At 61.2% G+C, this 26,029-nt stretch overlaps 1 protein-coding gene across 1 annotated transcript in view; it reads left to right on the top strand.

Annotated features, from left to right (window-relative positions):
* SDK2 (sidekick cell adhesion molecule 2) overlaps window positions 1-26,029 on the top strand; it is a 44,891-nt gene that overhangs the window by 5,218 nt on the left and 13,644 nt on the right. Inside the window, exons 2-16 of the mRNA XM_079323278.1 lie at window positions 12,288-12,447; window positions 20,278-20,384; window positions 21,261-21,408; window positions 22,095-22,228; window positions 23,086-23,197; window positions 23,390-23,580; window positions 23,850-23,933; window positions 24,002-24,196; window positions 24,285-24,401; window positions 24,488-24,655; window positions 24,814-24,916; window positions 25,114-25,290; window positions 25,364-25,500; window positions 25,659-25,806; window positions 25,874-26,014. Of these exons, the coding sequence (XP_079179404.1) occupies window positions 12,288-12,447; window positions 20,278-20,384; window positions 21,261-21,408; window positions 22,095-22,228; window positions 23,086-23,197; window positions 23,390-23,580; window positions 23,850-23,933; window positions 24,002-24,196; window positions 24,285-24,401; window positions 24,488-24,655; window positions 24,814-24,916; window positions 25,114-25,290; window positions 25,364-25,500; window positions 25,659-25,806; window positions 25,874-26,014 (2,122 nt within the window). The remainder of the gene's footprint in view (window positions 1-12,287; window positions 12,448-20,277; window positions 20,385-21,260; window positions 21,409-22,094; window positions 22,229-23,085; window positions 23,198-23,389; window positions 23,581-23,849; window positions 23,934-24,001; window positions 24,197-24,284; window positions 24,402-24,487; window positions 24,656-24,813; window positions 24,917-25,113; window positions 25,291-25,363; window positions 25,501-25,658; window positions 25,807-25,873; window positions 26,015-26,029) is intronic.

The raw sequence follows: 26,029 nt of genomic DNA, 5'->3' as shown, positions 1-26,029 counted from the left end.
GTGCCAGCAGCTGGGCATCCCGGCTGGCCACAGGGATGGCACGGTGGCCATTCCAGGAATGCTGAACTCCCCTGTGCTGCCTCTCTCCCTCCCTGCCAGCCGTCACTATCCCCACCACCCACCCTCACACGTGTCAGCTCCTGAGCACGCCGGGAGCTTCCCTGCAGCCTGGGTAGTGTGGGGAAACTGAGGCACGGGCAGGGAGAGACGGTGGGAAGGGGACAGTGGTGGTGTCCTGCTGCCTGGTGGCCCTGGGGACAGCAGGAAGGGGACAGTGGTGGTGTCCTGCTGCCTGGTGGCCCTGGGGACAGCGGGAAGGGGACCCAGGCACACCTGAGCAGCCTCTTTGGCTCCCATCCCTCTCTCCCTGCCCGTGCAGAAGCCCCGGGTGTGGGGAAGCCTGGATGGGTTTGACCATTAGCAGAAGAAGCCTCTGAGCTAATTTTAGCCCTGTTAGCTAATTGCTTTCTGCACTGCTGGGTGAGCCCACAACGTGCGAGTCCTCAGCTGTAACCTTGAGCCCTCCCGGCTCCCGGCACGGCGGCACCGAGAGCAGGGCAGGGAGAGGGGTGGGGATTCGTCTGTGGGATCGTTGGGCCCTGGAGGGGTTTCTCTGGAACATTGGGGTGTACAAAGCTGGGAGGGGCTGGGGTGTCCTGCTGCCCGTGGGTGTCCCTTGTGCCTTGTGCGAGGCTGGGGACACACAGCCTGTTCCTGGCTGCAGGGATGGAGTTCTTCCCGGGATGGCCGGGTCCTGTCCCTCTGCCCCCTACCCCCAGCCATCCCAGCTCATTGACTGCAATCTGTGGCACTGGCTGGGCAGTGCCGGGGCTTTATGGGGATATTTCTGTTCCTTCCAGGAGCCCGTGTCCCCCTGTAGGGAGCAATGGAGCGCTGGGTGCTGCCCCCATGGGTCTCTGCAGCGTGGGATGCTCGGTGCTTCCCCTCCTCCTCCTCCTTGCCTGGGTTTATCAGGGGTCAGGCTCGGAGCTCGGAGCTCGGTGACAGAGCATCCCCAGTCCATGACGGACTGGTTGGGGATGGAGCAGGATGCGGCCAGCGTGGGGCCGGGATGGATGGATGGATGGATGGATGGATGGATGGATGGATGGATGGATGGATGGATGGATGGAGGGGGCTGGGACCGGCGGACACAATAGCTCTGGTTTCAGCACCCCGCCTCCTGCATGCCTGAAAAACAGCTGATGGCCGTGACGGGGGATGAAATGGGATTAGCTGCTGCTTCCAAAGGGAGCGCGTCCTGCCGACCGGACAATGCGCCCGCTGTGCCACAGCCCTGCCCACAGGGGCTCGGCGCTGTCCCCTGTCCCCGAGGGGACCTGCCACCCTCCCACTGGGTGCTGCACAGACTCCCGGGGGTGCTGGAGGCCCCGGGATGGCTCGGGAGCCGCTTCCAGCACCGAGCACCTCCCGGGTGAGCTGTTGGGGTGAGAGATGCTCGGAGCTGTCCCACCCCACCGAGTGCCCGCAGGGAAAGGGAGAAGCGATCCTCGTGGCACGAAGGGGCTTGGCAGGGTGGGCACCTCTGCTCTGCCCCCCCGGCCGGTGCCGGGGCGCGGGGGGGACCCGCGGGGTGTCCCGGAGCGGGAGCGGCCCCAGCTGCGGCGCTGCCGGGGCGTGCGGTGCCGTGCTCGCTGGAGTGAGCTGATGTTTATTTTGATAATGAGTTCTCAATGCATTCGTAAACTAATAAAATCAACTCATTAGGGTGGGATGTTTCATTCCGAGCTCTGCCGCCCTTGGGAGAGCCCCTCCCCGCCGGCTGAGCACCTGGAAGCGCTCGGCACCCGGCCCCGGCGGGGAGGAAGAGGATGGGTGCCTTCATCGCCTCCTTGCCCGCGTTCTCCTCGCTGCCAGGGCGGGCACAGGGGCTGTGCAGGGCACGGAGCTGCCGCAGCCTTTCCCCCGGGGCGCCGGGGGAGTCTCGCTCGCTTGGCTTCTCCCCATAAGCTTCACGTCAGGCTGGAATCGCTGGCGCGGCGTTGGCTGAAAAAGCCCCTCTGGCTGGGAGAGCCACAAGTGTGTGAATAAATGCGATGACCAGAGTTTGCTGCGCTGCCCTGGAAATTCAGGGCTGTCTAGGGGGGGAATGCCAGGCTGCCTGTTCCTCCCCCACCCGCGAACGGGGGGGAAAAGCTTTGGAAAAAAAAAAGCTTTTCCAAGGAAAACTCATGCTCGCTGTCATGCTACAGCTATTTCTGTTTCAAGTGAGCAATGCAATGACTAATTAATACTTGGGAAAAAGGATGTCTGGGCAACACCCCAGTCGATGGGCGAGTGCCCGGTGCCCGCTGGCTCGGGGCCGTGCCGCGGGGAGGGAGACTTCGGCCACCAGCGCCTTCATCCCGCCTGGCACGGGCAGGGTGGGAGCTGGAAGAGCATTTTCCATCCCGCGGGGCTGGCGACTCGATTGCGTCAGTGCCCTGGGAAGGGCTGAGCGGGGTTTTTCATGTGGTTTCTCTCTTCTTGTTTTTCTTCCCCCGCCGTTTTCTCGGTTGGGAAACGCCGCCCGGTTTGGGATTCTCGGGGCGAGCCTGGGAAGCGGCTGGTGGGGGTTTGTCCGTCTGCTGAGCATCCTGTGGGGCCGGGGGAGGTGGGACACGGGTGCCCCGGGCAGCTGGGACATCTCGGGGACATCTCAGGTGCTGTCGTGGCTCCCGAAGGGCGGGCCCGTGGTGGCTTTGCTTTCCCACCCCTTTATGGCCGCTGTGACCCCAGGAGTTTCCACAGTGGTGTCCTTCCAGGAATTCCTCGAGGATACACTCAGCGCGTTCCGTGGGGCCAAACCCAGCCCTGAGTGCTCTGCTCCAGGCTAGAGTGTCACTCAAGGTGGGTGACAGGGGACAGAGTCCGGGTTCTTGGGACCTCCACCTCGCTTGGAAGCTGTGTGTGGAGCCTGTTCCTGCCAAATCCACGTGGGGAAACTCCGGGCTCGGCTGGGAAAGGCTGAAGTTCGGGGCAGGGGATGCACTTTGACCCCTCTCCTTCCCGGGGAGTGTCCGGCTGCTGGGGGGTCTGGAGGTGATGCCCATCGATCATTCCCTTCCTCAGTGTTTTGGAGCCTGTCCCAGGAAGATCAGCAGCAGGATCCGGCCCCTCTAATAGCGTTGAGTCACTCTCCGGGTGTCCGTGACTCACAGCAGTGACCCAGATACGGCGGAGCTGCGTAATCGCGGCTTCGGAGGATTTCTGCCGTCGGAAGGAGTTTGCTGGGGAAGGAGTTTTGTCCAAAGCCTGGAGCTCGTTAAACATCCCCAGGGCTGTGTCCTGCGGGGGGACAGGCTGAGCAGGACGATATCTGTGCGTGCCACCCTGCAGGGCAGCCCTGGGGGTGTCCTCTGAGAGTGTCCCCTGGGCTGGGGGGCTCCTGTCCCTTGTCCCCCCAGGATCATCCCTTTGCTCCAGGTCCCTTCCAGCTCCTGGCAGTTCGGGTTTGGAGCTCCGTGTCCTGGGGCCGGGGTTGGGATGGGGCTCTGGGCTCTGGCCGTGGGGCTGCTCGGAGCACAAAGCTCTTCTTGTCGCCCCCCGGGCTCGGGGCTGGGCACGCACAACGCTCCCGTGTGTGTGTGACTGTTTGGGGTTTCCCGGCAGGGAAATGTTGGTTTTTCCAGCGGCAGGGATGGGCAGGCACACAGCCCCGCTCTGTTCCCAGCCCTGGGGCTGAATAAATCCCTGTTTCCCGGCCAGGGCTGGTGTTTGGCCGCTGGCTCTGGGTGCATTTCAAGCCTTACCTTACCCACGTTGTCAGCGGGGTGTGTCCCCAGAGCCACAGAGATGGGGACCGAGGCCTATCCTGGGCTGTGGACCACGAGGGGACAATACTGGCACAGCCCTGGCTCTGCTGCAGCGGGCACTGGAGGGTCTGTCACAGGTTTGGGACCCCCAATGGCTGGGGACATGGGCTGGGAGCTGCTGAGGAGGAGGCTGCAGGGGAAGGTGGCTTCATCCCCAGCACTTCTGCTGACAGAATGGAGATGCTGAGCCTTTTTCCAGCACCCCTCACCCTGGGGGAGCCAGGCTTCCCCCTCCCCACGTCCCCCATCCCTGGAGGGCTCACCCGGGTGTGGTGAGGCTGCCCATGGCCCGCTGAGCCCGCCAAGAGCCCCGGCTGTGGAAGAGGAGCTTGTTACAGAGCCATCCTGCTTTTAATTAACAAATTAAAATCCTAGTTAACAATCCAGCCCCAGGGCTGTTGGAGGCTGGGAGAAGCTGGAGCGTTTGTTATGGAAACAGCAGTTAATTAACAAATAAATAAATAAGTATGGGCCTGGAGACAGATGTGGGAGGAGGAAGGGGAGATGGCAGCGTGGTCCCACCGGCCTGGCCTGGCGGGATGCAGGGAGGGAGGAGGACATCCATCCATCCATCCATCCATCCATCCATCCATCCATCCATCCATCCATCCATCCATCCATCCATCCATCCATCCCTCTGTTTGTCCTGGGGGCTGCCCTGGTCTGGGTGGGCATTTCCAGCTCCATTCAGAGCCACTGAGTGCAGGGGGCAGGTGCTGGCAGTGCCAGCCAGGACAGATCTGGCCACATTCCATGCCAGGGCCACCTTGGCTGGGCTTGGGGCTCCTGGTTTCTGCCTGGGCTTTTCAGCAATCACCACCCCCCACCCAGGGCTTCTACCCCCACCCTGGGACCAGGAAGCACCAGGACAGATCTCCAGCAGAGATGGATGAGGTGTGACACCAGCAAAAGTGCTGTGCAGCCTGCAGGTGACACCAGTGTCGTGCTGGGGACAGCAGGAGGAGGGGGCAGCACTCAGGGGGCAGCACTTGGGGGCTGCTCCTGCATCCCTGTGCAGGAACTGCCCTGGTCCCCACTGGTGTCACCTTTGCTGTGGGACAGGGCTGTGTGGGGGATCTGGGGGGTGCTGGGTGCTGCCAGGGAGGGGGTGCTGAGGCTGTGGCCGTGCCCTGCAGTGGTCAGCTTGGATTAGCCACAGGGATGTCACTGAGAGCCCCGAGCGTGGCTGCTGCCAGCAGGGATTATCACCAGGGGCTGCTGAGGGAGCCCTGCAGGGTTTGGGGTCACTGTGCTGCTCCCTGAGGCGCTGTGGGGTCACCTGGGGGTCTCAGTGCCACAGGCAGGGCTGGCTGTGGGGTGTGACAGTGTCACAGGGCTGGCTGTGGGGTGTGACAGTGTCACAGGGGTGGCTCTGGGGTGTCACCCAGTGCCTGTGTGAGGATGGGGGTGGCTGAGGGGGTCACTGTGGGGACATGACCCCTCTGCCAGCCCACATCAGGGCCTTGCAGGATTTCTGTGGGGTGAGGAGGGGGCAGAGCCCACGCCCCTCCTGCAGCTTCACCTTTCCAGAGGCTTAAGGGAAGGGAATCAGTTTAAGCTGCAGCTCTGCAAATCCTGCGGCGCCGCACGGGCAGGAGCCGAGCTCTGCTGAGCAGCTCCAGGTTGGCATCTCCCTCAGCCTCCCCCTTAATCCAGTTACCACACCTCTGCAATCGGCTTACAGCATGTAGGGAACCCCGAATCCCCCCCAGGGAGGCACAGGGAGCAGGGCAGCAGTGCCAGAGCCCTGGTCTGTGCCACGGGCACACGTCCTTCCACCCTTTATGGGAGGTGTCCCCACTCCCCAGAGCGCCCCATCACCCAAAAAGCTTTTTCTCCATGTCAGGGAGTTGCTAAAGCAGCTGCACAGGTATCAGGGGTTGGATGGAGATGAGCTGCCCATCTCCAGCTGGGCAGGAGCTGTGACCTGAGCCCAGGGGACAGCGTGCCCATGGCCAGCAGCCCCCTCGTGCCACCTGTGCCCCTTCCCCAGGGCAGAGCAGCAGTTCCCAGAGCTGTGAGCAGCCCAGCCAGGCTGGATGTGCTGGTGGCACTCGGCTGGAGGGCACTGGGTGCCAGCCCCTGGAGCCTCCCAGCTCTTCCCTCGCCAGGGCACAGCCCCTGGCACGGCTCTGGGCTCTGCTGCTGGAGGGATGTGGCTGCTGTGAGATGCTCCTGCAGCCCTGAGCACCCCCGGGCAGCGATTCCCTGCTCCACAGGGTGGTTTTATCCCTGCGATCCCGGTGGGATTGGAGCTGTGCAGGCTGCTCTGCCTCGGCTGAAAACCCCCTTAGCTCCTTTTTGGGGGCTCCCACTGCAGCCCCCGGTGTCTCCTGGGCCGTGGTGCTGTGGGAGGGTCCCCCGTGCCTGTCTCAGCCCACCAGGAGGGCAGGGCCAAGAAGGAAAACCATGTCCATCCCTGTTTTCTGCACGGCAAAGGAGAGGGCTGGAATGAGCAGCCCCAGAAGCTGCAGGACACCGTGTCCATGTCCCCCTCTGTCCCCACTGGGGGAATTCTGTGGGGTCGGGAGAAGGAAAACCAGGTGGGATGAGGATGGGGACTGGAGGGATGGTGATTTCTGATATTCTGCACAAACTGGAGCACTGCGAGCTCACCCCTGCAAGGACTGAACCCCCAAAATCTGCCCCGTGACCCCTCTGCCTTCCCACACCCCCATCTCCATCAGGAGCGCTTCCCACCGCTGCTCTCAGTGCCTCGGAGCACCGAACCCTCCCTAAATAATTCAGGCAGGCGAGTGCGGCCCGCGGGGGCTGCGGATAAACGCGGTAAATGGCTGCGAAATGCAGCGCGTCCTTTGGGAGCCACCTGCGCTCCGGGTGGCCGCGCCCCTCCCTCCCTCCTGGCCCAGGTGGCGACTCGGGGCTCGCACGGGCACCGGGAAGGAGGGGATGGAGCCGAGCTGCCGAGGCCACTGGAGCATTGGGAATTGCATTTCACGGCCGGCCGGGCTGGGATATCAACCCGGCCCCGTGCGCCGGGCGCTTGGAGAGGAGATAAGATTTGATTAAGAAGGCTGCTATTAATTTATGGCAAGTACACTCACGGCAGTGGAGAGGTTGCTTTTAATTAATAGCCAGAAGGAGAGTTTTAAAGCTCTTGGTCTCAGTGGGGGGAGAAGGGAGGGAGGGGAAAGCAGGGAAGGAAGGGAACAAAGTAAGTTGGGAGGATTAATGGTCACATCTGCAATTATAAGTCTTTTTCTTAGTAAAAAGGACAAAAAAAACCACATCAAAAGGCACGGCGAGGTTGGGGGTGTGCGGGGCAGCCGGGCTGGTCCCTGGCCATGAGGTGGGTGGGCTGTGTCACTGCTCCTTGTGGTGAGTGGGGGTGGCCCGTGGCACCAGCCCAGCCTGGGGGGACAGCGGGGGACAGCAGGGGACAGCCGAGTGTCCCCGTGGCTGCTGCAGGGCCAGCTCTGCTGGGATCACGTCTGAGGGCCGATGCTGGGATGGATCTCATGGGAGAAATGATTTATTGTGAGGGTGGGCAGCCCTGGCACAGGTGTCCAGAGCAGCTGTGGCTGCCCCTGGATCCCTGGGAGTGTCCCAAGGCCAGGCTGAACCAGGCTGGGACATTGGAAGTGTCCCTGCCCACGGCAGGGGTGGCACTGGATGGATACTGAGGACCTCAACAACCCAACCCACTTTGGAATTCGGTGATTTTGGCCGTGGTGATGACGGCATGAGGAGGATGGAGCCGTCCTGCCCCGCTGCCACCCCATGGGATCCCCTCAGAGCTGCGGGGTGTGGCTCAGGCTGCTCTGCACCTGCCCAGGTGTTGGGAGAAGGGCGAGCAGGGCACAGCCAAGGTTCCCAAACCACACTGGCTCATTCTTGGCTTCATCCTTGGCACTCCCAGCCGGAGCCTCGTCCCCCTGGTCCCCCCCTGGCAGCACCGTAGCTCTCTGCAGCTCCCCAGGTGCCGGCAGCGCTCGGCATTTCAATTCCGTGTTTGCTTTTTATTAAGGGGATGGAGCCGTGGCTCAGGAATACTAATGGCTCTGTCAGCAACAGAAAGAGCCGCTAATCCCCCTGCACCTGCCCCCGCCCCCGGCGACCCCGGGAGGGGACACGGGAGGGGACACGGGAGCACCGGGGGCGCGGCAGTGGCTCCGTGCCCTTGGGGACATCGAAGCCACCTGGTGGCTTTAGCAACATCCTCTGATAAATTGATGCTTCCCCACCTCACCTGGCATCCAGCAAGCCGGGAACGGCGCTTAGCCAAGGGGTGGCTGCTCGCTTGTCCCCAGGGCCACCATGGTGATGAATCCCCTGAGGCCACCTCTGCTTACCCCCAGCTGTGACTCAGGGCGCTTGGGGACATTCTGGTCCCCCACGGGTGCTGTTTTTGGGGGCTGTGGGTGACGTTCCCCCCTCCCCAGCTCCCCCAGATGCGGCGGCGCCGGGGAAGCGCGAGGCGAATATGTTCCACAAATGAATAATAAAAACAAAGGAAAATTACCCTCTTATTGAAACTCGTTTTATGAATAAAACAATTATTCTGGTAATTGAAAAAATGTGTCGTTAAATTAAATGCAGTGGTTCCTATTAAAATTTTAGTGGATTTCTTCTTCTCCTCTGTTTCTTTTCCCCCCTTTTTCCTTGCCTCCCTCCCTCCTGCCTCCGCTGGCGGCTAAAGGCTGGTAATTATAGCAGAGGGTTTCGCTTTCTCTTTATTGTTTTTTAATCTCTTCGTGCTGCGGTGCCAGCGAGAGTCTGATGCCGAGGAGATTTAGCTCCATCTCCCCGTGCTGGGGAGGGGGGTCGGGGTGGGAGCTGCCAGGTGGCCGTGCCACCACTCCTGGAGGGTTGGCATCCTCCTTCCCGGGCTGCCATCCTCCTTTTTGGGTGGTGATGTGGCAGAAAGGATGGGGGGAGCCCTGGGAGGCTGTGGGGGGATCAAGGACGTGGCTCTGTCCCCTCTCTGTGGTCCAGGTGGGGTGTGGGCAGTGCAACGGGCACTTCCCAGCACTGGCCACATCCTGGTGGGATCTAAGAAGGGTTGTTGAGAAGGAGGAAGAGGATGGAGTTGTTTTCCCTGAGGCAGGTGCAGGTCCCTGTTGGGAACCTGGAGCCTGCAGGTGAAGCTGGGCTGGGCTCAGGACATCCCCCAGGTTCCATTGGGTGTTGGATCCATGGGGATTCCTGATGCATCCTGCTGAATCCTGGCAGGAATGGGCTGTCACCTTCCAGCGGGTGAGCTGGGCAGGGGATGGATGTCACTGCTGCCCACAAGGGGCACTGGGGGTGGCACTGTTGAACACAAACATGGATGGGGAATGCGTTGTTTCCCTGGCAGGAGGGGACCCGGGGGTCCCACGAGCCCCTGGAGCTCCGGGGGTGGCACCTGTGGACTTGGCTCTACTGCCCAGTCTTGCCTCAGAGGGGGAAGGGAAAAGGAGGGAGCTGCATCCCCCATCCCCAGCACCCCCCTGCCCGCAGCTGCCAGGCAGACCCGAGCCCTTGGCAGCCATGCCAGGATTCCTCCAGACTTAAAACTCCCCGTCCCTTCCCATCAAGAGGGATTTGAGGCTGGGAGAGGGGAGCTTAGTTCCCATTAGGGCCGGGAATTAGGATCCATTAGGGCTCTTTGGGGAGCCCTGCCCTACATCCGCGCCCGCTCGGGCTCTAATGCCCCTGATGTAACTAAAGTGCAGGGGCCAAGATTGTCATCCCATTAGGCAGGATTAGTGCTGTGCCAGGGCCTGGCATTAGATTGTCATCGGCAGGGGAGGGGGAGGGCCGGGACTGTCCCTGTCCCTGTCCCCAGCCCTTGGAATCCCATCCATCCCCCTCTACAGCTCAGCACTGAGGGGGACACAGGGGCTTGGTGGCACCTTTCAGTGTGGAGGGGACACTGCTGGCACGGGATGGGGTGGCAGGGGGTGGCACAGGAGCTCCTCAGTGTCCCGTGCCACCGGCAGATGTGCAGATGTTCCCGGAGCCGCCCCTCGCTGCCGCCTGTGTTCGGAAAGTGATGAATTTCTGCACCAACTAATTAGCCTCTAATTAGCAAGTGGAGTGTAAACAGTCACAACAGATGGGGGAGAGGCAGAATGAGCAGTAATGACCCTTTGTTTGAGGGGGGGGAACGTGGCTGTCACCCACTGGGAACCCCCCCTGGGCCCAGGGCTGGGGCAATGGCAGCTCCCATCGGTGCTGGCTCTGTGGTGACATGGTGACAGCTCCATGGACCCTGTGGTGCCAGGGCCTGTCAGGGGTGCTGGGAGAGTGCAGCTGTCCCCAGGGAGCAGAGGAGAGGGAAACTGAGGCTGGGGGGCTGCAGGAGTGGCTGGGGGTGAGGGGGACAGCGCTGCTCAGCATTGGGGGTCCCCACTCTCCTCCCCTCCAAGAGCTGGTGTGGGCACCCCCTGGGAACACCAGAACACCAGGTCTTGTCCCTGGAGGCCTCTCTGGACATCTCAGAGCCACATTCCCCTCCCTGATCCCTCCTCTCCTCCAGCCACCCCTGCCCTGGGTTGGGCTCCTCGGAGGGGCTCCCAGGAGGATGAGGAGGATTCCACTCGAGCTCAGTGCCACCTTCACCCCTCACAGGGGACCCCAGCACCCCCTCCCCGCTGTGCCCTGCCGTGTCTGGGGTGGGTTTGCCTTTCTGGGGGCGGCTGCCGTGACCTTGGCGGGTGGATCCCCTCGGAACGATCCGCGATCCGCGCGGAATTCGGAGCCGCCTCTCCTCCCTGCGCCGTTTTTCACCCCTTAATGCAGAACAGATGGCTCGGGCGCTTCAAAGCGTGATGAGCCTTAGCTGCTTAAAATCAAATTAGGATGGATGCAAACGGCGGGCGGGCCCAGGGGAGGGTGTGCCCGCAGCACCCTGCTTCCCAAACGCTTCCAAAACTCTTCCCCAACTCCTCCCAAGCGCCTCCAGGACACCTCCCAGGTGCTGGGCATGCCAGGTCTCAGTCCCACTGTGCCATTGCACCCCATCAGCTCAGCGTGGTGGTGCTGAGGGGTCAGCATTCCCTGGGGGTCAGCATTCCCTGGATATCAGCATTCCCGGGGGGTCAGCATTCCCTGGGGATCAGCATTCCCGGGGGTCAGCATTCCCTGGATATCAGCATTCCCGGGGGGTCAGCATTCCCTGGATATCAGCATTCCCTGGGGGTCAGCCCCAGGGTTGTGCCGTGTTTGGATCCCCTGCAGCTCCTTCGTACCCACTGGACCCCGCTCTGGTGCATGGCTCGTTTGGTGTGTGGATGCAGAGCTGCCATCTGCCTGTGCCACGTCCCCATCTGGGCCCTGCCCTAATCCCAAAGTCCCCAGGGTGGCGTGGGCGAAGCCCCGGCCTTGCAGTTCAAGCTCTGCCGTGGTGGGGACACGTGTGGCCACTGCCATGCACAGGTGACACAGATCCTGCACTGGGGTGTTCCTGTGAGCCCTGTGGCTCCTTGTCCCCTCTCCTGGGGCACCCTGAGGGCTGCAGGGCTGCTCCCCAGGCCATGGGTTGGGCTGTGCCAAACCCCACAAGCTGCCAGTGGGCACCACCCTGCCCCTGTGCCACCCGGGACATGCTGGGCTGCCATGCCCTGATGCCCCGATGCCCAGATCCATCCTGGATCTGAGGCAGGATGAGGGAGAGCTGCCCCTTCCAGCCACCGCTGAAGGTCAGAGAGGAAAATTAAATTAACGAGCCACAAGCTGCTGCCTCCCTTCCTAATGACTCGCCTGGCACCCAGCAGCACCGTGCCCTCCCCTTTGCCTCGTATAAATCCACTGGGCATTTCCATGTGGGCGTGCAGGAGCCAGGACCAAGCAGAGGGACCCCCAGTGCAGCTCTGGGGGTGTCTCAGAGTTCCCACAAGCCCCTGTCCCTCCCCCAGGGTGGTGGGCACTTCCTCAGTGCTGCTCACAGCACAGGGATCCACGGCAGGAATTCAGCTCGAGCAGACAAGAAAGCAAAGCCCTACCCCAAAGAAAAAACCCAGAGCTGTGATTGAACGTGCACTTGAAAGCTGCTGGGGAATATGAATGTGCCTTTGAAGTAAAAGGGCTTCCATTTGTTAAGCAGAAAATGGAGCTGTGTGGTTCGATTTATAGTTTTACTTAGCAAATAAGACAGGAGAGGAGTAAGTGGTTCTGCCTCGCTCCGCTCGCAGCCCCTCCGCCCCTTCACCCCCCGAGTTAAAAGCTCGGAGATGCTACAAAGGGAGTCGGGAATAAAGCAAAGAAGCAGCTTAGATAAACCTGCAGTGGGCTGATCCCTTGTGGATGGGCTGCTGGAACGGCTCAGGGAGGGACAGGGGACAGGGGAGGGGGCTGGGTGGCCTGGCTGGGGCAGAGGAGGGGGCTGCGATGCCAATGGGATACTTTGGGTTAGAAGGGACATTAGAGATAATTTTTTTCCATGCTGCCTTTCCAGGAGCAGTGCTGAGTGTCCCGTGGGGCTGGCAGGATGTGGGGCCCTGATCCCTCTCCTCCCTCTCTCCACAGATGATGTCTCCCCGTACTTCAAGACAGAGCCAGTGCGGAGCCAGGTGCACCTGGAGGGGAACAGGCTGGTGCTGACCTGCATGGCCGAGGGCAGCTGGCCCCTCGAGTTCAAGTGGCTGCACAACAGCCAGGAGCTCACCAAGTTCTCCCTGGAGTACAGGTGAGTGTGGAAAAGGCAGTCAGCCATCATCAGGGACTGCCCAGGGAGGTTTGGAGACCCCATCTGTCCTGGTGTGAAGGACAGGTGTCTGCCAATAAAGAGAAATGGAGAATGTAAACCCACTCCCTCCAAATTACTATAATTTTGAAATTAAGGGGCTCTCAGGCAAAGATATGGGAATTAGGAATAACAGTTCTTCACTAGGAAAATTAAAATAGAAATGCAGTATTACAAAGAACAATCCCAAACCCTGCCAGAGTCAGAATCCAAGCTGACACAGTCAGTCAGTCAGGGTGGTGGCACTGTCCCATTCCATGGTGGCTGCATCCTCCTGCAGTGGCAGATGTGGTTCAGCTGGAGCAGTGCTCCTGGAGAAGGTGCAGTTTCCTCTGAAGGTCCAGGGATGATGTGGAAAGGTCTGGTTTGCCTCTGGAATCCAGTGGAAAGAAGGTTCCTTGTTGTTCAAATCTCAGTTTTTATCTGGGTAGGAAAGGCTTGGCTCCTCCCCTGGCTGGAGCATCTCCCAGTGGGATGTTGGAATTTTATCAGTCATGCACTGGGACTCACTGGCCATGAACAGGAGATATCTCCTGGAGGGAGGATGGGCTGTGGGAAGATAAAGATGATTGCCCAGCTGGTTTAAAGATGGCCCATTAGCAGAGAATGTGTGCCAGGAGATCAGGGTCACTGCCACACCCAGTTTAAAACAATGTCTCATTAACAGGAGATATCTCCCACAGGGATAAGAATCGCTGCCACACCCAGTTTTAAACAATGGCCCATTAACAGGTGATACCTCCTGGATGAAGGGTGTGTCATGGGACAGATAAAGATGATTGCCCAGCTGGTTTAAAGATGGCCCATTAGCAGATAGTATGTGCCAGGAGATCAGGGTCACTGCCCCACCCGGTTTTAACAGATTGTGACAGAATTCACATTTCTGGTCACATCACCCCAACACACCATCCCCGAGGTGCTCAAGGGGACAAGACAGGGATTTGCCTCAATGACCTTGGAGGTGTTTCCAACCTCAGTGACTCGTGGATTCTGAGTTTTCCAAGGCAAATCCTGCCTGTCATGCCGGTCCCTGGCAGGTGCCAGTGCCGGGGCTGCCATCCTGGGAGGCAGCAGCTCTTGGCAGCCCGGGAGCTGCCGGCTCTGTTTGCAGAGCAAACGGGGAGTTTAAGCAGGTCAACATTGGGGAGGAGGTGTTTGCACAAGCGGATTAACACCTCAACTCTGGGCTGTGCATCACAGATCCCCGTGGCTCCCTGGGAGCAGCCAGGGCTGTGTGAGTGCCCAGCCCCGTGTGCCAGCTGCTCCTGGCCCCTTGGAGACGGCCTTTAAATCAAGGCGGGCACCTCTTCTGTCTCCTCTGAGTGTGTGTGTGTCATCCTCTCTGTTTTAATCAATAATTCAGGTCGAGACAAGCCGTTCCCCCTTCCCAGGCATCGAATCCAAAGGCTTGGTGTTGCTGTAGCAACGCGGGGCTGCTCCGGGATGCCGGGAGTGCGGGGAGAGTGGCTGGGTGACGTGGTGTGCCTGCTGGGATCCTCGGGGATCCTGGCCACTGTCCCCTCCTCAGCCGTGGTGGCTGCAGCTCTGCAATGCCCTAAGTGCCATCTGGGGGCCCGCAGGGACACCCTTGTCCCTTGTTGTGTGGAATTCACAGACCTGTTGAGCCCCACAATTCCCACAGCTCACTCCTGCCAGGAGTGCAGTTCTTTGCCAGGCAGGAGAAAGGAGTCAGGACCCTCATCCCGTGCCCTGCTCTGCCCTGGGAGTGGGTTGGGGTGCCTGGGGGTCACCTCCAAACCCAGAATGGGGATTCTGGCTCTTTTTCCTGAGTTTCTTCTGGGTTTGAAACGTGCCTCAGTTGACCCTTCAGTAGGAAAGGGTCCAGCAGTGATGTCTGTGCTCTGGGATGCTCCACATCCCTGCATCCCTGCATCCCTGCTCCACACTGACTCCCCTCCCCCAGAGCCCTCAGCCCCCAGCTCCAGCATCCAGGCAGAAAGGATTAAAGGAAAGAAGCGAGAAACCAAACAAACAAACACGTGGGGACAAACCCAAACAAACCCAGCGCAGCCAATGGAGCAGAGAAGCCACGGTGCAAGTCCCTGCTGGGCTCCCCCCGACGCTGCCAGCATCCCTTGGCTCTGCCCCGTGGGGATTTCGAGTGTGGAGATGAGGGTTTAGCTGTCTTGCCTGGCACTGGAGGCTGCTGGTGAGAAGGCGAAGGACCAAAATTAGTTATGATGGGCAGAAATTGAATTTTAATAGAGCTGTCGGTGGCGCGGAGCCAGCCCGCTCAGGCAGTGGGAAGGTTGTAATTAAAAGTTAACGAGTTTAGAAACAGAGTAATCCTTGGAGAGGGGAGGACTGGCGCTGGTGGCCACGGAGGCTCGGGGGTGTTGTTGGCCATGTGGGGCTGGTGAAGGGTTTGGGGTGCACCAGCCCCTCCCAGCTCGGTCTGGGGACAGGAGGACATTCCCAGAGCCTGGCAGTGCCCACCAGGGAGGATTTGGAGGGGACCGTGTGCTGTGGGGGGCTGTGCCCAGGGACTGGCTGGCCTTGGTGCCATCCCCTCATCATTCCCAGCCAGGCTTGGTGGCATCACGGTTCCCAGCCAGGTTTGGTGGCTTCACCTCGTGGTTTCCAGCCAGGGCTGTGTCTCTCAGCATCCCACCCTCATCATCCTCGCATCCTCTCCCAAGCAGGGCATCCCCCCTCCCAGCGCTGCAGTGGCCCCAGTGCATCCCCCCGTTCTGGGGGCCGTGGGCAGGGGCTCGCTGTCCCCCGGCCCCGCTCGGAGGAGCTCCCGCCGTGTTTCCAGGGAAGGAGCCGCGCTCCCAGTTTGGCAGCGTTTCCATGGCGACCGCCCTTCTCCTTCCCGCAGCGGATCCGCCGCCACCGGAGCCGCTCTGGGCGCTCGGTGGCCACCGGGCTGGGTCTGGCCCCGGCCCCGGTGCCTCGGGAGCATCCCTGGGGAGCACGGCGGGATCCCTTGGCTCTGTGAGCATTTGGAGCCATCCTCCCTGAGGAGCATCCCAGGGGATTGGGTGTGATGAGGGGCTCCAGAGGAACTGGGGACCAGCCTGGGGCTGTGTGATTGTGGAGTCATCCCCTCCCCGAGCCATCCCTGGGGGCTGTGGGGATTGGGGACTGATCATGGATCCATCCCCGGGAGCATCCCTGGGGATGGGAGCATCCCAGCTTGGTTCTACAGAACTGTCTTTGCTCAGGAGGGTCCCAGGGGATCGAGCAGGATGAGGGAACCCCGAGGGACTGAGCAGCAGCCTGGCTCTGTGTGTGTGTGTGGAGACATCCTCCCTTGGGAGCATCCCTGGGGAGTTCAGGGATCAGCCTGGCTCTGTGTGTGCCCACGGACCTGGGAGCCCAGGAACATCCCTGTGGATGGGATGGGATCAGGGGTGGGATGGGATCAGGGACCACCTGCCTTCCCCTCCCCTCACTCCCCCCATTCCCTGCTGCTGCCATGGGCTGCAGGATGCTGTTTTCCCATGGGATCCCTGCTGTGACACCCCTCTGATGCCCACTGAGGTGCCAGCAGCCCTCTCAGGTGCCCTGGCCCTGCTGTCCAGCTCTGTTTTTCCCCCAGGATGTCTCCAGTGCTGGGCTCTCCATGAGCTCTCTGGAGCTGCTCGTGTGAGGAATCATAACATGCAAATCAGGCAGCTTGATGTCTTTAATGAAATCCTCGGAAGGAAAGCGCTTCTCTGGTGAATTGGGGATATTTATTTCTCATACAAGAAATTTAACATGCAGATTAGTTGGGTCTGGTAATTTATCACATGAGATTGTCCTATTAAGGGCTGCATCGAGTCCTGCTGCCTTTGGAAATTACCTTACACATAGATTACCTCTGGACAGACTCCCATCCGTAGGGATGCATCTTCCAGCTCCTAAATCAGCCCTCGTGCCTCTCCTCATGGCCTGCACAGCTGCTGCAGGAGCACAGCAGCTACTGGAGGATTCCCTGCCTCCTCTCAAGAGCCCAGATCTCCTTTGCTGGAGCTTGGAAAAGTTTAATTCCATCTCCAACTCCAGCTGGCTTTGCCCCAGCTCCTGCCAGCCAAGCAGGGCTGGCACAGCTGAGCCTCCCCGTGCCACCCCATGCCAGCCCTGGGGGGGGTTTCCAGCACGTGGTGCCTCTGATCCATCTCCATCTCCTTCCCACTGAGATTTGGGGCTGTTTTAACCCCCCACTCCTCACTGGGCTATTTTGGGGACACAACTGGCTGCACACACACAACCCTGACGTGCCCTTGTGGCCTGGTGAGGATCCCAAATGTTTGATACCCAGAGTTTGTCACCAAATCATCTAAAATACGGAGCCAGGAGCCTCTGGAAATCCCAGACCTGGGGCAAACAGGATGGATCACCCCTGGATTCCTGCTGGAATCTCAGGATATGCTCTCACTGGGCTCAGGTGGGCCCAGCTCTTTGCCAGCCCAGATGTGAAGCCCCGCCCTCTGCCTTGGGGAGCTAATTACTATGCAATGAGGTAATTAATGGGAACTGAAGAACATTGGAAGCGTTGGTTGGGAGCCCAGCAGGGCTTTCCTGGCTCTTGTGGCACTAGCCTGGCCTGTGTCACCTCTGGCATCACACAGGTGGCAAAGCCCCAGGAGTGCTGGTGAGGAGCAGGGGCAGCATGGGCTGGCTTTTCCTGGGAATTCTTGTGCTGGGGACACTCCTGCCTGTCTCTGTGCCTTGCTTGGAATTCTGGGGACACTTGAATGTTGGCATGAGGAGCTGTGGGCACTGGGCAGTGGTGCCAGAGAAGCAGAGCAGTGTCAGGGATGGCAGGGAGGGAATTTCCATGCTGGGATCTTATTGGGGCTCAGGAGAGGGGTGGAGAGGACAGGGAGCTGTCGGAGCAGGAGATGCCACCGGAGCTGGGAGGTGGCCAAGCTCGTGGTTAGCAATGCACCAAAACCCTCCGGATGCCACAACACGGATGGAGGCTCCCTCCATCCCTGCTCGGCAGGAAGGAGGCTGATTAATACACGGGCATTAATTATTAAATGGCTCATTGTTCTGGCAGGGCCAATTGAGGCAGCGATTTACGGGGCTGCCGGCGCCCGCCCAATTCCCACGGCCGAGGGAAAACACTCCGGGCAGGAGGAGAGGCAGCAGCCACGTGGATGCAACCAGAGCCCGTTCCAATCGCTAATTGGGATCCAATAGCTCTGTTAAGGGGAGTTGATGGAGCTCCAGGGGGGTGCTCAGCTCCTCATCGAGCGCTGGCCCGGCACAGGGGCCGGGACACGGCTCGGATGCTTCGAGTCGTTAAACCTCTGCTAAGTGTGTTTTAATGCTCACTTGACATTTCATTATCCCACAGTAACTATTCAAACACACGTCCCCTCCAGAATTAATTAGTCGTTATACAGGGTATTAATCAAAGGGGACTGTGCCAGTGTGCTTCCATCCCAAATCCGATCCAGCTGTTGCTGTTACTGGGCGGCATTGGAAGAACCTCAGAGATTTCTGCGTTCTCCTGGCTTTCAATTTGATGGATCAAATCCTTTGGCTGCTGCTTTTCCCGGCCCTTCTCCACCCCCTCAATCTAAGAATAATTCGGCAGCGTCAGCCCCACGCTCCTCAGCAACCCTACAATAACAGCAGCAGCCGGGGCTGGGGCACGGAGAACACGGTTGTGTCGGGTTGATGTGGCCAGAAACGTGCCAGGGTGGCACGGGGAGGATCTGGGCACGCTGTGGGATCAGGGATGGACGGACGGACGGACGGGTTGGCATTCCCAGCATGCAGCCATCCATCTGTCAGACCGATCCGGTGCCACAGCTGCTGCTGCAAACCCGCCGGTGCCCCGGCGCGGGGCTCCTGCCCGCCGAGCCCCCTCCTGACCCCGGGGCTGAGCGGGACGCAGCCGCTTCCTGCCGGAGCACTGGGGTCAGTGCTCGCTCTGGAAGGGCTTTTCCCCACGGACGATGCCCTGTCAGCCTCCATCTTCACAGAGAAGCCAAACAAACCCCTGGAACAGCGGAGTCAGCAGCGAGGGCTGCGCCGGGAGCCGGGCCAGCTTCGCCCCGGTCCCGGCTGGAGCGGGGGCGGATGGACAGAGCCACCGGGAGCTGCTCCCTGCATGGAACAACAGCCCTGGAACTCTTGGCCATGAAGCTGTGGCACAAACTGGGGGTGGGAGAAATGTGGGGTGACATCCACCCCTCCTGCCTGCAGCACATCCCCTGTGAGGGGGTGACAGGAGGGTGACATTGGGGGTGAAATCAATTCCCGTCCCCTCCTAGCCAGGCGTGATGGGGGAAGGAAATTGAATCCGAGCGGTCTTGGATAAAAGCCTCGGTGAAGGCGCGCGGGAGAGAACAAAGTCTGTGCTGGTTTGGTTGATGACTGCGGGCTGGGCTGCGCCGGGAATTGATTTCCTTTCTCCGGGCTATTTTCAGCCGCTGAGGTGTGTGTGGAAGTGCTGCTGCTTCAATAATTCCTCCAGCTCCCGTGTGTGGGGACCAGGTCCCCCTAATTGGATCTGTGGGGCTGGGGGACAAGGCTCCCTGTGCCCGTGGAGGTGTCCTGCCTGTGGGGACACGCTGAAGGTGCTCCTGTGACCCGGCTTGTGTCCCTTGGGCTGTGCCAGAGCTGGTGGCTTTGCATTGTCCCCGTGCTGGAATGAGGGTGGAGGGGACACGGATCTCTTTGGGGACACGGATCTGTTGGGGACACACGTGTCCCTCTGCTGCTGTCCATCCACCCATCCGTCCATGGGCGTGCGTGTGTTCGGGAGTCACGGTGTGATTTATTAACGAGGACACCGCAAGGAGAGCGGGCCCATTATTCCTGGCGTCTGCAGCCGCTCCTGACAGCTCCGTGGAATTGAAATATCTTATTTAAGGCCTCTGGGGAGCTTTTTTAAATATCAGCCGTGACACTCAAGGACTCGTTCCCAAAGGGCACCCTCGCTCCTCCCGCGGGGACGGGTGACCCCCGCACGCCGCGTGGGTGGGCGGCTGGCGGGGTGGCACCGTGGCTTTGGTGCCAGTCCCGCCGTGCTCTGCCCATCCCCGCGGTGCCAGCAGGGCACCTCTATGTCCCCTGTCACCCTTTGCCATGCGGGGAGGGGCCCCGCTGCGCTCCCGACGCAGGGAACGCGCTCCTCAGGTCTTATGAAAGTTTAATTTACACTCAGTTCTAAGAAGAACAAACAAAGCTCTGCCGAAAGAGCCCGCGGCGGGTTTTAACGCAAGATTAGATTTTTGGGCAAGGAGGGCTGAGCTTGCTTTATTTATTCCCTCTCTGCTTTATCTCGCAGCGCCTGCCCGGCCCCCCGAACCTCCTTCGTCTGTTTTGGGGGGATGAAACAGGAGCTCCAGGGCTGGGGAATGCCCGGGGGGGTCTGGTGGCAGCAGAGTCCGGCTTGGGGTCCTCGGCCATGCTCGGGGGGTGCTCGAGGGGAGATGTGGTGATTTCCTTTATCTCCCCAGCGGCTGCTGGCACTGATAAGAGCAGGCGTGGGGGTGATAAGGGGGTTCAGCCGGGATTGATCGGACTTGGGCACTCTCAGGTCCAGGCTGAGCGACACCAGCAGACCTCAGTGTCACTGCTGGGGCTGGGACAGGGCTCAGGGCTGCGGGTCCCAGGTCCCAGCTCGTTGGCCATGAGTCACACCCAGCTCCTGCACCGGGAGGTGACAGTCATAGGAAACACCTCCAGGGTGGGTGGCCTCGACTCCCTGTGTGACACTGAGCGTGTGCAGGACCTGCAGCCTCTCGGAGGGGCTGTGACAGTGGCACGGATGTCCCCTCACTGCCGATGCCCCTCCCGCAGGTACATGATCACCTCGCTGGACCGCACCCACGCCGGCTTCTACCGCTGCATCGTCCGCAACCGCATGGGAGCCCTGCTGCAGCGCCAGACCGAGGTGCAGGTGGCCTGTAAGTGACCGTCCTGCTCCCTGGGGACAGCACGGGGACACGCAGCTCCTGGCGTGGTGTGGCAGCTCTGGTGTTGGTGCCACTTGTGGCCAGGACGTGCGGGCCTGGGGTGTCCCTGGGTAAGGCTGGCAGGGACATTGGAGCATCTCTGGGGTGACACTGGCAGGGATGTGCTGAGATCTAAGGAGGAGATGACAGTGCTGAGGCCTGGGATGGTGGCTCTGTCCCCTGAAGGGATCTGCCCCTCTCTGTCCCCCCCTTGCCTCTGGGATACTCCCAATCCCATCCCCTTAAACACCTCCTGAGGAGTGGTGACAAATCAGGAGGATAATGAGAAATTAATAAGGCAGCTGTGCTAACAACTAATGATAATGGCAAAGTCGTTAAAAAAGGATTCTTTACATGTTTTTAATTACAGCAATTAAGGAAGTCAATAAAAATCCTCTGTCCCACCCCCCCTCCTGTATGCCCCCCCAGCTTCCCTCAGTCTCCCACAGCTGCTGTGTTCTTCCAGCCTGGGAATGGCAGGGTGGGATGGGGACAGCTGTGCCACCCTTGGAGTCAGGGTCATGCTGGGAATGTCCTGGCACCGGGACATGGGACAGAGAACAGAGAGAAGCTGGGAAGCCCCTGGGCCCTTCCTGCTGTGGTGGGGACACTCAGACAGGGGTCCCTGACCCAGCACAAGGCTGAGGGGGCTCCAACTGGAATGATGGATCAGCAGCAGCAGCCGGTGGCATCTGAGCCACCCACACGCTGAGCCAGGCGAGGAGGGGATCAGGAGCAGCCCCTCTGCATCACCCACCCCCCAAACCCCATCGCGGGTCCCTGGGCGCACCCCCAGCCCCTGGCACGGCTCTGTGCCCTGCTCTGCAGACATGGGCAGCTTCGAGGACGGCGAGGCGCAGCAGAGCGTGTCGCACGGGGAGGCGGCCGTGATCCCCGCGCCGCGCATCGCCAGCTTCCCGCGGCCGCAGGTCACCTGGTTCCGCGACGGACGGAAAATCTCCCCCAGCAGCCGCATGTGAGCCCCCCCCCGATCCCTCTGAATCCCCCTGGAACCCCCTGGAGCCACCCAGCATCCCCCATTTCCCGCTGTCCCCACACTAAGGATGTTTAACCAACATCTCGAGCGCATCGTGCTCAAACCCGGGGATGCACTGGGTGACTAATGGTTCTGTTTGTCACCAGAGAAAGGGATTTCCTGACCAAAAAATGAAAACAAGGCGGGGCAGAGGGTGGGATAGAGCCAAGCACGGCACACACCCATGTGCCAGGTGTCCCCACGGAGCTGTGGCAGATCCCGGTGCTGCCGGAGCCCTGGCAGCCACAGCCGGCAGGAATTGAATTTGTAACCCCCATTATGCAGGAATTGAACTGGTCTCCTTTCGATTTGCAAAGCGGGATTGAGGAGATAAAACTTCTTTATCTCATATTTAATGGTAAAAAAAAAACATATTCCCCACAGCATTTTATGTTTCCAGCAGATTAGATTGTTCCATTAAATAAAAAAAAATGAAAAAAAAAAATAGGAGAAATCCTAGAAATCTGCACCATGGGCTCTGCTTGGACTGAGGGGTGCAGGGCTTGGTGCCCCCATCCTGGGATGAGGTTGGGGGTCCCATGTGGGTGCCCCCAGGCGGGTGAGGGTGCTGGGTGGGGAGTGAGGGTCCCAGCTCGGTGGGTTGACGCCTCCCTCTGCTCCCCCAGAGCCATCACGCTGGAGAACACCCTGGTCATCCTGTCCACGGTGGCGCCGGACGCGGGGCGTTACTACGTGCAGGCGGTGAATGACAAGAACGGGGACAACAAGACGAGCCAGCCCATCACCCTGACCGTGGCCAGTGAGTGTGGGGGTGCACTGGCCCCCTCCCCCCATCCCCTGCCTCGCCCCCAAGTTTAATTTGCAGTAAATCTCTTCCAAGGCTCTGGCTTCTGCTGACTTAACAGTTCAGCTGCCTCAGAATTTATTTAGGTGCTCGTGGCTGTGCTGCAGGCGCTGTCACAGGCAGAGCTGCTGCTCCTGCATCCGGGATGGGCTGTGGGATGAGTGTCCCCATGGACACCCTCCTCTGTCCCTGTCCCCCTGCCAGTTCCTGGTGCTCTGGAGCAGCCCCTGCTTGGGGGCCACCTCTGTGTCTTCATCCCTCCAGAACCTTTGAGGGAGAGCTCAAAGGACTTCCAAGGGTCCCCCAGCCCATCAGGGTGGTGACAGCCCATCCCATGGGACATGCCCTGAAGTGCCAGCAGTCCTGTCACACTCTCCCCCATCCCCCCTCCTGCTGCTCTGCGGGGTTAAGGCAGGTTATCCCTGGCTGTGTCTGCCTGTCTCCCGTCCCCATTAATCTGTTTTCCCGTCCCTCGGCGTCCTGGAGCGCCATAAACATCCCGGAGCTCCTGGTTATGGATTCAGCTCTATCAGCAGCTTTCGAGCCCATCGCGTTTTTACAGCGCCTACATGAGGGTTTTTTATTGTTGCCATCATTTTGCTTTATGGACTCCCTGCTCCCTCCTCCCTGCTGCCACCAGGCGTGCCAGGGCTCCCATGGGAGCACACAGCTTAGGGAAGGCACCCTGATGCCACCAGGATGGCATCAGGTCCCTGTCACCTTTGTCTCCTCCACGCCATCAGGGATTTGGGTGCCCTCTCTGGGTGGGCAGGGGGTGCTCATGGTTGTCCCTCTGGCCTCCTTCTCCCCAGACGTGGGTGGCCCAGCTGATCCCATCGCACCCACCATCATTGTCCCACCCAGGAACACCAGCGTGGTGGCCGGCACCTCGGAGGTGACCATGGAGTGTGTGGCCAACGCCAGGTGAGCACGAGGTGGGGACTGGGATGGGGAATCTGCCTGTTGGCATTGCCCAGGGCCGGGTGCCCCTAATCTGTTCCCAGCACACTCCTGGAGCCTGTGGGATGGAGGGAGATCCTTCCCACCTGAGCCCTGCAGGATGGAAGGAGGTGGGATCCTCCAGGGAAGCTCTTGACATGCTTCTGGCCCCCCCAGGCCACTAATCAAGCTGCACATCATCTGGAAGAAGGACGGGACACCCGTATCCAGCGGGATCAGCGACTACAGCCGCCGGCTGACCATCCTGCACCCCACTCTGAGCGACAGCGGCTTCTACGAGTGCGAGGCTGTGCTGCGCAGCAGCAGCGTCCCCGCCGTGACTGCCGGCGCCTACCTGTCTGTGCTGGGTGAGCCCCTGCCCTCGGGCACTCCCTGCCCGTGCTGGGTGAGCCCCTGTCCGTGCTGGGTGAGCCCCTGTCCATGCTGGGTGAGCTCCTGCCCTGGGGCACTCCCTGCCCGTGCTGGGTTGAGCTCCTGCTCACAAGCAGCCCAGACCACGCGTGCCATGATCTCAGCCCCAGTGCTGGGATGGGAGGGGACAGGAGGGACACTGGCCGCCCCAAGGACCCTGGGGAAAGGCTCCGTCCCCGTTCCTATTTCCCGGTTCCCTCGGCAGAGCCCCCGCAGTTCGTCAGGGAGCCGGAGAGACACATCACGGCCGAGATGGAGAAGGTGGTGGCCATTCCCTGCCAAGCCAAGGGTGAGCTGCTCCCCAGCACCCTCCCCGTGCTGCCAGCACCCCGTGCCTGACGTGGCTGTGCCGTGCAGGTGTCCCCCCTCCCGAGATGGCCTGGTACAAGGACGCTGCCCTCCTGCCCCTGGAGAAGCTGTCGCGTTTCCAGCTGCTGGAGGACGGCAGCCTGCAGATCAGCGGGCTGCTCCCTGACGACACCGGCATGTTCCAGTGCTTCGCCCGCAACGCGGCCGGCGAGGTGCAGACCACCACGTACCTGGCCGTGACCAGTAGGTGCCAGCCCCCCTCAGCCCTGGCTGGGTTGGATGGGCACAGGGAGGGAATTCAGGGGGGGCTGTGCACCTCTGTGCCCCACAGGCATCGCCCCCAACATCACGCGGGGTCCCCAGGACAGCACGGTGATCGATGGCATGGCCGTGATCCTCAACTGCGAGACCTCGGGGGCGCCGCGCCCGGCCATCACCTGGCAGAAAGGTACAAGCCTGTCCCCTGAGCTTTGCCGTGTGGCTCGGTGGCCACCACACCGTGGCCGTGGCACTGACGGGGCTCTGCTGTCCCAGGGGAGCGGGTGCTGGCCAGCGGCTCAGTGCAGCTGCCGCGGTTCACCCTGCTGGAGTCGGGCAGTCTCCTGGTGAGCCCCGCGCACCTGCCCGACGCCGGCACCTACACCTGCCTGGCCACCAACTCCCGCGGCGTGGACGAGGCCTCTGCGGACCTGGTGGTCTGGGGTAAGGGACTCTGCGGGGCGTGTCACCCGCAGATGGGAGGGAGGGACCTGGGGTGGAGCTCTCCGGGATGGGTGCTGCGTTTTGTGGGTGCAAACGGGGGCTGTCCCTGCCGGTGCCACCCCCGCAGTGCCCGTGGCTCCTTGTGTGTCCCCTCGCAGCAAGGACACGGATCACGGACCCACCACAGGACCAGAGTGTCATCAAGGGCACCAAGGCTGTGATGAGCTGTGGGGTCACCCATGACCCCAGCGTGGACGTCAGGTCAGTGGCGGGGTTGGGGAGCCCATACACCCCCAGATGGCCGACCTGGCTGCTGTCACCGCTGTCCTGGGGAGGGAGATGAGGGTCCTCCTCCCCAGCCCCGCGCTGGCGGTCCTGCAGTGCCACCTGCTGCCCTGGTCCCCTCTGCTCGCTGGGGAGCTGCGGGGCACCGGCACAGCTGGCTCCCCCTGGCACAGGTACGTCTGGGAGAAGGACGGGGCGCCGCTGGGCCCCGAGAGCGGCCCCCGGGTGCGCCTGGACGAGTTGGGCACCCTGCACATCTCCCAGACCTGGTCGGGTGACATCGGCACCTACACCTGCAAGGTGATCTCGGCCGGGGGCAACGACTCGCGCAGCGCCCACCTCCGTGTCCGGTGAGACCCCCCTCATCCCCCGCTGGGGCTGTGCCCCCTCCTCCTCCCTTCCCTCCCTAACCCCCCTGTCCAGGCAGCTCCCCCACGCCCCCGAGAGCCCCGTGGCCGCCCTGAGCCCGCAGGAGAAACGAGCCATCAACCTGACCTGGGCCAAACCCTTCGATGGCAACAGCCCCCTGCTCCGCTACGTCGTGGAGGTCTCCGAGAACAGTAAGGGGCTGCTCCACCCCCCGGCACCGCTGGGGACCCCTCCCACTGTCACCCTGGTGCAGGGGATGCTGTGGGGAGTTTGGGGGCTCATCAGCTGGGCAGGGGACTCCAGTGTGGTGCAGGTCAGGTCCCCACCCTGCTGCCCCCTCTTCCTCCAGATGCACCCTGGACTGTGCTGCTGGCCAGCGTGGACCCCGAGGTGACATCGGTGACAGTGCGGGGCTTGGTCCCCGCCCGCTCCTACCAGTTCCGCCTGTGTGCCGTGAACGACGTGGGCAGGGGGCAGTTCAGCAAGGACACGGAGAGGTCAGTCCCGGCCGGGGGTCCTGGGGGGGTGCTGAGCCCGGGTGCTCACCCTACCCTGTCCCTGCAGGGTGTCCCTGCCCGAGGAGCCGCCCTCTGCGCCCCCCCAGAACGTCATCGCCAGTGGCCGCACCAACCAGTCCATCATGATCCAGTGGCAGCCGCCCCCCGAGAGCCACCAGAACGGCGTCCTCAAGGGCTACATCATCCGGTGGGTGCCAGCAGG

Source organism: Erithacus rubecula (assembly GCF_903797595.1).
Source record: "Erithacus rubecula genome assembly, chromosome: 20".
NCBI classification, from domain to species: Eukaryota; Metazoa; Chordata; class Aves; order Passeriformes; family Muscicapidae; genus Erithacus; species Erithacus rubecula.
The sequence above is the reverse complement of the archived record's forward strand: the minus strand, read 5'-3'. Positions and strand labels throughout refer to the sequence as shown.